General features: G+C 39.8%; 1 protein-coding gene across 2 annotated transcripts in view; it reads left to right on the top strand.

Annotated features, from left to right (window-relative positions):
* Window positions 1–12466, top strand: part of mmp16a (matrix metallopeptidase 16a (membrane-inserted)) — a 73377-nt gene that overhangs the window by 43495 nt on the left and 17416 nt on the right. For both annotated transcript variants that reach the window (XM_084938911.1, XM_084938912.1), the window contains 2 exons: window positions 3351–3512; window positions 7734–7945. In XM_084938911.1, coding sequence (XP_084795037.1) covers window positions 3351–3512; window positions 7734–7945 — 374 coding nt within the window. The remainder of the gene's footprint in view (window positions 1–3350; window positions 3513–7733; window positions 7946–12466) is intronic.

Genomic DNA, 12466 nt, shown 5'->3' on the forward strand with positions numbered 1-12466 from the left:
GCCTTAGCTTTGTTTGTGGCCCCGGGGTCAACAGGACATCCCCATCTAACACAACGTGACTTACATAAGCAGCCGAGTCAAAGCGACGACACTGACCTCAGAGGGACCCGGGAGGCAGGAAGGCTGACTCAAGATTGAGCGATGGAACGAGATGGAGACAAAAAACGACAGAGACAGTTCTTCACTTAAGTCGTGCACCTGATGACCTGAGCATCTGTAGTGTCAGAACTCGTTGTGCAATAGCTCTCATATACTGTATTTCTCAATAAAACAAACCTTTAATAGTATGCACCTCAGAATTAGACAGAGGATTCATTGGCATAACTGGAATAGTGTAATAATAACTGTACTCAGTCCATGTTCAGAGTCATATGATGATTTGTATATACTCAATTTGGGAGCACTGGCTCTAAGATCTAGAAAGTGGTAATTAGCGACACGCGTGTTTGTTTTATTCTGCTATCAATAGTTGTGTTTACATTTTTATAAAATGTAGTTTGTTTTTGTCATGAGCTCTTTTAGAAATGCTTTAAGACAGATGTGGGAAACATTTTCCATATCTTTAAATACACAGTGTATCAGAGCCTGACCCACACAAGATTTTTTAAAACTATTTATCATATTATAAGAGGATATATATGCTCTTCTATACATACATACATACATACATACATACACACACACACACACACACACACACACACATATATATATATATATATATATATATATATATATATATATATGTATATGTATATATATATATATATGTATATGTATATATATATATATATGTATATGTATATATATATATATATGTATATGTATATATATATATATATATATGTATATATATATATATATATATATATGTATATATATATATGTATATATATATATATATATATATATATATATATATATATATATATATATATATATATATATATATATATATATATATACTGGTACAACTTACTACAGTCAATAGTTTTTTACTTTGTGACTGCCTAGTCTGTGAAAAGTGCCACATAAATAAACCTTTACTTGTTTACTAATAACCTTCTGGGTACTAATGATCAGGTACGATGAGATGACAGACAGAGATCTGGTGTAAATGTAGTCGCATTAATATTACATATACAGTCAATAATTCCACTTTACTCACATATGATGTCAAAACATGCTACACACATATTTTTTAACACTCCTCTGAGCTTCAAGTCTTTTTTGGTAAGAAAAAAAAAAGAGGTCAGTGAGTCAGTGAGTGCTGATGCGGTCAGTGAGTTATTAATATGATTTATGAAGTCAGAAATGATGCCAGTTAGTGTGGGTAAATTGAGCAAGCACGTGTACAGCTACACTAAGATCAAAATCTCTTCACAGACCACCATCACATTTGTGTGCTGTAACTCTACCGGCTATTTTCGTAGAATTAATTTGATTTTTAAATTTTTTTTAGACTTAATTGTTCACTCTTACCCTTCTGCTTCCGCTGCTATCCCAGGAAACAACTCGGGCGGGGGGTGGAAGATCTTCAGCTGCAGAGCTGGCTCGCCCGATTTCCTCCTCAAATAATTCCTGAATCACTGAGCTGTATCTCTCTCCTCTTTATCTCCTTTCTTTCTCTCTGCCTCTCTTTATTTGCTATAAACCACATCTCCAGACACTTGTTCAATATTACAAGCTTGCATAAATTTTGCCTCAATTTCTACACTTCTCTAACTTTTACAAGCCATCTATTTTCATTGGATGACTTGGACTGAAACCCGAAGCTGTTTCAGCGAAAACCTGGGTATTAACGCAAGAGCTTTCCATCAAGCCTATAAAGACCTGCTGACATTTATACAGTCAAATATCATTCATGAGGTCCCAATTAACCCGTTTCTCTGTTGTAGCCTTGTCCGTAAATTCCTAAGTATCGCACTGTACCTACGATGAAGAGATCTAAATCTCAGTCTCTGTATCTGCTGATGCGTTATTCATGTGACAGATTTGCAGCAGATAAGTGCCTCACTTTTGTAGGAATACCAATGAATAAGTGATGCTTATCCCCACTGAGACTTGTCGCGATAAGGGGGAGAAGGAAAAAAAAAAGCAAAGGTAAAACTGAAGAGAGATGGCAGCTTGGAGAGTGCAAAAGAAACCCCCCTCAAAACACATTAAATCTTTTTTGTTTTTTTTGTTTTTTTCCAGCCATTTTCTTCCACTAATCCAGGTTAGCATCGCAGGACGAGAGGCAGAGCACACCCTGGCCAGTCTGTCGCAGGGTTAACACAGACAGACAAGCTCAATTTAGAGTCACAAGTTAGCCTAACCCCATCTTTGTCTTTGCACTGTGGGAACAAGCCAGAGTATCCAGAGCGAACCCTTTTTGCTGCGAGGTGATGGTGCTCACCCCACATTTTTTTGTTTTTGACCAGTTTGATTCTAAACTCCAGCCGACCTTTGTCTAACTGCTATTACATTTTCATGCATAACAGTAAACCATAACTTTTTGTGTCTGACAGCTAGGAAAAAAAGCTTTCCTTTGAAGTTCAGCAATAACATATTGCAGCGTAAGACGTCTCATTGGAATCAGGTTAATAGTTTCCCACAGACAGCCCGTGTATAGCCACAAATAATAGAAGACGTAGCAGTCTAACCCTAATTGTATGATGATGAGCTTCTTTATGGGTCAGATTCAAAACGCTGGCAGAACATCAGAGAGGAGGATGAGGAGGACTGGTTTTTGTTGTTGTTTTGGTTGCCAGTGACGTAAGTTGAGGAATAGGAGGCTTTCAATCCCAAATATCTCAGCTTTAATACAGCTAGGGTTGGGCTGGGGTTTGGCTGTTAGCCACAGAGAGTTTCTGAGTCGAGAGGTCAAGAACCCAGTGTAGTCTTCAGCTTACCGCAGCTAGAGACTAATTACAGTTCCAGGGTTGCCTGTGCTCTTTGAAGTGTACTTGTATTTATTACACATGTATGTGTACGGGCCTGTGTTTCTGTCTGAAGATGGACTGGTTAGGAGCGCAGATGGTGGATTATCTGTGCTCGTGCATAGACCCTTATATATGTGTGGATGCATATTGTAAGACACAGTCAGCTGTCTAACCTCAAACTAACAGAAAACTTTTCCCCTGTAGGGCTGCTGCTTATTTAAACATGGCTGTACAAACTTTCAAAACTTGGCTTTATTTTGAGGGAACCTCTCTGGCACTAGAACAGGTGGACCCTGACAAGCCACAATAACCCGGGGCTGACAAAGTTTTCTCTTTTCTTTTTCTTTCCGAATTCGCTTGCTTTTGTTTACGTCCAACAGCACTGACAGAGCTGCTCTCTCCTTCACTCTCTCTTCGTGTTTCTAGGTAACGATTTGTTCCTGGTAGCCGTCCATGAGCTTGGTCACGCACTGGGCCTCGAACACTCCAATGACCCCACAGCTATCATGGCTCCTTTCTATCAGTACATGGACACGGATGACTTCAAACTACCAATGGATGACCTGCTAGGCATCCAGAAAATTTATGGTAAGCCTTCTTTTTTTATTTATTTATTTAAATACAGCAATTTGTTAAGCAAACGCAGGACGCAGCCAAGTATTAGAATTTATCAATGTGGTCTGAGGAGCTTTACAACTCAAAGGGTTAGTCTTCAGGCTTTAGCTGTCATACAAGCAAGCCAATAACATACTAAGCATTCATAGTCATCTTCCTGTGACATATCAAGTCAGTAGACCATGTAAGAGCTCAACTATAAGTACACTGCCCAACACACCTAACCATATGAAGCTGACATAGCTAAAGTAAGTCATCTTCCTTCACCTGGAGCTCTTGTTTTCTGCATTATTGTAACAAACTTTCAAAGTTACAGAAATAAGATTAAGACCAAGATTCAAATTAAGGCTCAAATACTTAAATTGAATTCAATTAAGACCTACATTTCCGATCATACTTCATCATCAGAGCGCCTACAGCACGCATCCCTCATCGACACACATTTGGAGTTGACAGACGCTGATTGCACAGTGCTTTGTCTTCTCATAAAGCTGATATAGCTCTGGGGCGGCAGTGTGAAATTCAATTTGATGGCAAAGGATTTATGGAAGCACCCACAGAGTTTGATTCTTCGGTTTTTTCACTCATAGTTGAATTAGTAGATTGCAGTGGCAAAATCAGTTATCAGTCTGGATACTTGTAATGATAATTCACACGAGGCTGGCTTGTGGAGGAGGAAGCCTTAATGTTTAAATGTGTTATCGGGAGTGCCGATGCTGTCGTCTCAACCTCAGCTTGACATCTAAGTTCGGAAACGACTCGTTGGCGAATGACAGCATCGTTCCATACAGCTGTCGACACTGTACACCAGTCACACTCTGCTGAATGGCTGCATGCGCGCACACACATAGAACCTGCCGTCTGCTTACATGGTCAGGGCACGTCCCTCTGGGAGTGACAGACCTGGGCAAGCGATCAAATCTCTCTTCATCCCTCTCGTGTTTTATTCCTCTGCATTGCCCCTCCCTCCCTCTCCTCTGTGTCGTACCAAGAGTTGAAGGGCAGGACGACTGATGACAGCTCTGCTCTCAGCTTCGTACCCCCCACCCCCCTCGCAGTAATTGGCCTCCATTCTTTTTTTCACATGCCAGTGCCGGTGCTAGATGTGGTACTAAACAGGAGAAGAGGTGTGGGGTACACAGCTTACATCGAGTACAAGGTGATGCACTTAAGGTTGAGTAGGAAAAAAGTGCAACTTGGTTCTGTGTGAAGGTGAAGCGGTATAACGAGATGTGAAGGAAATGCGAGTGAATTGGCATTCATTTACAGCTGTTGGCTTGCAGTCTGGGAGAGTCGGGCACAATCATACGAGGAACTGTGGGAAGCTAAGAGCTGCTGAGGATCAGTTGACTGCTAGAGTTTTTGGACGTTTTGGCTTTGCTGCTTCTGTTTATTCCTTCAACTCTTTGAACTGTAGTCACAAAAAACACTGTAATTCGATATGTATTGACTTATGTGAATAAAAAGTTTGGCAGCTTGAAACTGTAAAGAATGAAGTACTGATCACATTCAAACCTATAGATGTGCATTTCTGTCATGTAATCTTTTTTTCTTCCTGGACAAATCCCAATGTTCTCACTGGGCTTTGAACTTAATGACTTCCTGCGTTCTCAGAGCCCACTTCCTTTTTACAGAAGCAGCAGATCTCAGGCACCATGATGTCGATGACTGGGATGAGAGAAACAAAAATCATTAATGTTATTCAGGCCATAATTGTATTGAAATTCAGCTGAAGCCCTCAAACAGTAAACATGATTTAAAAGTTGGGCTGGAGTTTATATTTTTAGGACCTTTAAAGAAAACAAAATGAGCTAAATCTAATTTTACATAGATAACAAAAGGGTAAATCTGCCTTAAACTTCTAAATGACCGGATGCCCAACGAGAGCTGTATTAAATTTTAAAAGTCTCACATGTCTTATCTTTTAGGCCTCGTTAAATCTTTGTTTGATATTTTGTTTTTCCTTTAAACCATGACCATTAGCCTGTGTCATAATTCCATTATGAACAATAAAACACTCCAATATTAATATTCTCATTTTCTGTATATGTTCACTCTTTGCACATTTATATCTTTAACCACACTAGCATGCTAAAAACAGGCGTCAACATATCCACATTGCTAGTTGGTATGTCCACATAGATTGGCTAACATATCAGTAGTGACCCTGGAGTCAGCTACAGCAATAACACTATCCTTTACTACTCCACCATGACTGTCACGTAATACTTCTGAAGTTTCTCTGTCACACAGGCCTCCTCCTGTTTCTGCACTTACATCTCTTCACATCCTGCTAATGGCTTTAGTAGTAGGCATGAGAGCAGCAGCTGAGGTAGTGGTCAGGGAATTTCAACATGAGAAGGTGAAACCATGATGCAAATCGAGCCAAATATCAATAGTATCGATACTCATGCTGGTATCAGTATCGGGTCGATACTAGTGTGATAGGATGGATTTTTTTTTCCTCTAAATTCAGTATGTAGCCCACTAAAAATAAAATAAGTACCTCAAACATGCACTATGAAAAATGTCTGAACTTTTTGTGTTGAGTGTTTTACATAATACACAGTATTTATTTAAATCCAAACAGATCAGCTATATGAACGTGAACTACGAGTGGTTCATGAATGAATTCTGTGGTTATACAGTTCCTTGTAAAGGCTCTCCAGGCTCCTTTGTTCTTAGGCTGCATTGGTGGTTTTCATCTGTGTTCCACTAATATCTGTAAGTGTGGGAAGTTTGTCTCCCACTCCCACCCACAGAGTTCGCTGATTAGATTCCTGTTTTCAAGTGCACAGATCGGTGGAATTAGCTGATTGGTCCAGCCAGTCACCACAGTACTGGTGTAACACGTGTAACACGCACACCTGGACATCTCCAGTAAATTAACGACAGCCAGATGCTGAAATTACAGGGTGACCAAAAGAGCCAAAATCTGCCCCCAAAAAAAGCTGTGTTTAATTTTTCTTGTCGTCGGTTTACCACAATGTAGCTGCAAGTACACATTTGCCTGTTTGTTTACACGTCCATCTGACTGTGAATCTCCCCCATGCTTACATAACTTCAGAGTACTTTGGCTCCACTAATCTGGGATGTATTTCAGGGGATTAACTTCAGTCAGTGAATGGAATCACTCTCGTGTAGACCCGCTGATCAGTTTTGTGGACTGGGTGATGGCTTAATCCTGCGATTGTCTGGTTTGTCAACTACAGATGGATGACACATTAAAGGAAGAGCCAACGTAAAATGTCTAAGTAGCCACTACATGTTGCCAGCACAGCTTCAGTGGGCCTTGGCATTGATTCTGCAAGTCTGTGAAAGTCTGCTGAAAGAATGGAAGGCCATTAAAATCATACATTTTATCTGATTAAGGTGAGGTCTTTCTGTCACGTTATGGGCTGAATATTGGTCTCTGTTGGCAGACTGTAGGGATGTACAGATCGAAACGTCTACCTGCAGAAAGCGTCTGCTGCCAGATAGAGGCTAGCGTGCCAAGTATGTGGTGTTATTGTTGGTCCAATCAGTCAGCAAAATTATAAGCACAAAGAGCTGACGTGAAATGAGCGTCTGTACTTTTAAGACTGCAGTTTTCTATCTTTGGAAGTCTGCACGGGATCTCGTTAGCACAGGTTGAAAACAACTCTAGAAAGCTCTGCACCTCATCCCCTTACAGTCACAGAGTGCGTTAATCATGCAGGGTCATGCGTTATTCATAGGCAAAGCCCATTTGTTATTAGCCACTGCCTCAGTGTGCATAACTCCTTTCCCTTTATCACGTACAGTAATTCATGAATTTGACATGAAATCACATGATCTACATTTATAAAACCTAATTCTGCTAGGCCTTGTTTTTTTGTGTTTTTATAGCGTATGATATTATGCTTTGCTAAGCTGAATCTCTAAACTTGGCAGCGTTAACATCTACCCACTGATTTCTACCCACTGACCTCATCTTGTTTATCCGTGGACTCCTTTCTCTCTCATATCTTTGTTGAGTCCTCGTTGGCAGCCTTCATCACTTCTTACCTTTGTTTGTTTGTTGTTGTTTTTACAAGTGGCACCACTAAACTTGGCTTGAATATTCGTTTCTCCTGCAAGATCAGAGTGCTGGTTAGCTTTAACTGGTGAAGTAATGAAAAAGCAAAACAACATGTTGCGGAGACGTATAAGATGTATTTCTCTGACTCCCTGCAGGGCCGCCCGATAAACTCCCCCAGCCCACCAAGCCTTTGCCAACGGCGCCCTCTCCTCGCTCCCATCCTCCTTCGGACCCTCGTAAACAAGACAGGCAGACGCAACTCCCAATGCTGCCTACGCGACCGTCGCAGCCCAATGCTAAACCCAACATCTGCGATGGAGGCTTCAACACCCTGGCCATACTGAGAAGGGAGATGTTCGTCTTCAAGGTAAAACAACAGCATGTGATATCAAAACAAAGCTAGGGGCTCTTCACGTTTGGTTTGTTTCCAGCAATCTCAAGTTTTTAACCCAAGAGCTGTTTTTTTTCTTTTACCAATAGCCTGGATCTCGTAGTTGTGTGGGAGCACAGAAATCATTGTTCCCAGTCCAAATCATCACTGAGCTAGAAGAGACTTCATCCCTGCACCATACGTCTGGGTGTAATACATAACTTGACTAGCTGATAACACCAACACAAGAACAACCTGGCCCTACAGTCCATCTCTGTTAGTCTTAATTAAGACCAACAGAGAAAAATTGTGATAAATATTTTATTAAATATATGAAAACACAATTAATAATAAATACATGAAAATACTCTGGGAATCCTACTAACAAGAGAGCTCAATTTCAGACTGATAGCAGCCCGGCTCGGTCTTATGGTAGGATTTATGACAGGTCATAAGGTCAGTGTTAGCATGCTCAACAATCTCATTTTGCAGCACGAAATAATTGAAGTAGAAAACTTTATCTAATCGGATTAAACAGATATTGACAAAGTTTGGCTTTGAGGATATAATCTCCATTTGAAACAACAATATTGTAAATATGTATTATAAATATGTGTAATATAAAATGTGTAATCGTATAATACACAATAGTACATATAACAGGATCTAATATATACATGATTTTAAATTGATTGCATCCTGTGTTTCTTATCATCAGCTACTTTTTTGGTTTTGTTTTTTAAAGTTGGTTTGTAGTTACATGCAGAATAAATTGCTGTGCGTTTGGAGGATTATCTAAATATTATTACCTAAATGAGAGCTTTTTCTGTTATTCTGCTTCATGTTTAGCATGTGCATAGTGTGGAAAGACTTCACTTGATGGTAATATAAGTTATTTCACAGTTTCACAGTGCGGTTCTAGCTTGTAGAAATACTGTGGAACCTGTTCTGTTCTCTTGAAGCTATTGCCTCTGTATTTTATCCCATTATTAAAGAGGCTATTATGTCTGAAGGAAGACTTCCTTGTTAACTTGTGGTCTATTGAACTAGAATTTACAAAGAAGGAAAGGCATGCAGTGCACAGTAGAATACAGTTTCTCCTTCTCTAGAGAAGCTCAGCTTGGTTTTCATTCCAGTACAAGAGAAAAAACACACATCTTTATCCTTGGTCTTAGCTTGTGAGAGCGAGACCTTGGCAACATGCAGTAAGGAACAGAGAAAAACCCTGGGGCTGCACAAAGCTGTCCTGTGTTCTCCACAGAAAGGAGAAAGAGTGCCTCTGATGCTTTATGTGAGTGTGACTGTATTTTCTGTGGATATAAATAGACAGTATTCATTGGTTAAATAAGAGACTTGTGGAGCCAGAGTAAAACCAGTTTTCGTCCTCTCTGCACCCCTCGCTGCAACTTTCTTCTTGTTGACTCAAAAAATAAATTAAAAAAAAAAAGGACTCGTGGAGCTGAAGCTGCTACCTGTAAGGATATTTACCCAAAATTAGACTCGAAGCCCACACTGAGCCTGGTTTGGCTGTGGAAACAATACCTGCTTGTCACAGTAGTCTAGTCCAGCCTCTCTCTTTCACATGGTGCCTGCAGCAGCAGCTACTGTCAGCCTTCATTACTCCCAGGGCAACAGCCTGTCCTGATGGAGTGATGAGGATCATGGGATTTCTACAGAGCTCAGAGGTACTGCTGAGATAAAAAAAGATGTTCAGCAATCAGCCAAATGTTTTATGACTTTAGGAAGTGAAGGAGAAAGGCTCTAAATATCTATGTCCCAGTGATCCCAGCGTCTGAAATTAAAATGTGGTGCACTGCTGCAGAAGTTTCCTGGTCTTATTTTATCACATTGGTCGTCTCAAGCATGACTTTGATGTTGTTTATATCTAATCTGTTTATATATCCAAGCATTGTTTTTTCTCAGTCTACATGAATATTTCATTCTTTTTTTTTTTAACTTATGGCTACCTATATATTTACCTTTGCCAAAGAGGTTATGTGATTGGTTTAGTTTGTTTGCAGGATTCAGGATTTTTGAAAAATTATTATTCAAAAACAACAGTTTTGCAGAGGTGGGGCTTGACCCACAGACTATATTTATTTATTACAATTAAATATCAATTAAAATAGGAAAAAAAACAGTAAGGTGAGAAATCATCCTTATATTCACAAGAAGGTTTCAGACACAAACCTGGATTCTTCTGGATCAAGAGACTATTGATGCTCGGTGTTGAGTGAATTTTCAGCCTTGGTGGAAGGATGCTGTGTATGTGCTCCGCTGCTTTACTGTGAGGACCTAAAACAAGGGATGTCATGATTTTATTGTTATGAGCCAACCATTTCATATAACTCACACCTTAAAATTGTAGGATATTGTTGATCTCAGCACTGTGCTGAAGATGTGTAAAGCACAAAATAATCTGCTTCTAGAGGCTCTTTAAAATTAGAAACTGGTATGTTTAAAAGGCAGAGGTCAGGGTAAATATTGGAAAGATGTATTTCTGTAAAAGGGGTAAACGTCCTTGGCAGTTGTGATGAGGACACACGATAGCTCCGAACATTGTGAATGAATTCTGCTAGAACTTTGTAGGGGTGTAGAGGGGGTCATGCTAAAATTTGGCTTCCATCCACTGACATCTTCAAGCTCATCCTCACGATTTATTGGTGGAAAACTGACAAAAAGGCTCATAACTTAGAAAGTACGATTCTTAGTGTGGTGTATATTGTCAGCATATAATAAGTACTGTTGACAGATTTAAAATAGCATGTCACATTTGACCTCTGACCTCTCCTTCAAAGCCAATAGATTAATCTGAAGGTCAAAGTGATAATAATGCTACTTGGAACTATTGAAACCTGCCATTGTTTGTATTGACAACATACAGGTGATGATCTATGCTGATTCTAAATGCCATGTTACCTTGGACCTCTGACCTCTTCTTCAAGGTCAAATAAGGTCAAACTTTTATAAAAATGGCTTTTATCTTTAAAACAAGCTAAAATTTTACTGCCTTTGTTTATGCTGGCAACATTTAGGAAATGATATTGTTGATGCCTTCTGCTAAGGTGATCCCAAAATGTGTTATATCTTTAAAGTATCGTCAAGAGAAGGAGAATGAGCTTCGTAGTTATATAGATAATAACAACAATAAGCTCAAGTTAATAATGTCCAGTTATTTATAAATGAATACCTGTTATAAAAGGCTGTAAGTGTAATAAGCTAAAGTTTTAGTCTAAACCCTTTGCTCAGTAATTTTTTGTATTGATTTCATTTTTGTGTATTGCTATATTTACACTTTCAAAATAAAAGAATCATTTTTATTATTGTATGTTCCAATAGTTCTCCAGGATGCATTGGACCTGCAGAGATGTGATGGTTTGTGGGGAGAGAGCCCATTTTAGCAAACAGATATTAAAACGATAAGGAGCGTTTTGATGAAGTCATATTTCAGCTGTTTCTTTTGTGTCGCACTTGCTGCTCATCTGTACACTGCAGCCTTGTTTTGTTACGCATCATTTGGCTTAGTCCCGTCACTTTTCTATTAAGCACTGTATTATCAATTATTTCATAATTCACAAACTCTGTAACGTAAAGCTGTGATGTATGATAGCTTATGTGCACAGTGCTTGAAAAACAACCCGTATGCAAAAGACATCATGTTTGCAATTTGTCTTAGTTAATGATAGTGTGCTAAATAAGCAGGGGGACCTGTAATTGCTCGGCTTAAGTGGGCATCCACTTATGTTAAATTGGCATGGTGCTTCCATTATTTTGTTGGCTTTCAGCGTTTCGCTGGCACCGCCTCACATTTTCCTAAACATCCCGGGGAGCGAAGGGGAAAGATTTGCAGAACACATGTAAGCGTAGCTGTAAATCCACTGTGTTCACATCGTTAAGACCACCAGCAATATCAGAGTCATGATGATTTGTTCTCCCCTTAGAGTAATCTGCGTCTCAGCCCGTGAATCAAGTGTGTTTAGTGAAGTGAAATGAATAAGGGATCACGGGTTTGACTTGGATTCCCTCTCCAAGTGTGCTTTTCTGGAGGAGCAGGTGGTCCTAATATTTCTTGATTCTCAGTGAGTATTTTGCCAACTTTCTGCGAGCAGACTGACGTATCGTGTTAACGCCTCTTTCCTCCTGGTAGATGAAGCTGCCCAACTGTAAAACAGTTTATCTGGAATCATAATTAGAGATGTTTGGATTACTCCGGACTCTGATAAATTCCCTTCAGAACCAGCCAATGTACACGCACGAGTCTACAGACTGGCTGCAGCGATGGCTCGCTGAGTTTTCAGGGGTGTTTTTTAACTTCACAAGGCTGATTTGTTCTTTACTTGATTGTTCGATTGATTCCTTGCTTGGTTACTTTGCTCTGCGGGTCCATTTGGCCCCGCATAACTGGGTTGTACTCACCATCCCAGCTTGATTGTTTTGGAAAACCAAAGGCCAGTCGATGCCAAGTCATTATAGCAGAGATCTCAGCGGTCCTGCCGCCCCTGAGGTCCACAGGTGGTC

This window comes from Perissodus microlepis, chromosome 9 (assembly GCF_051167445.1).
Source record: "Perissodus microlepis isolate ML-2025 ecotype Zambia chromosome 9, ASM5116744v1, whole genome shotgun sequence".
Classification (NCBI taxonomy): Eukaryota; Metazoa; Chordata; class Actinopteri; order Cichliformes; family Cichlidae; genus Perissodus; species Perissodus microlepis.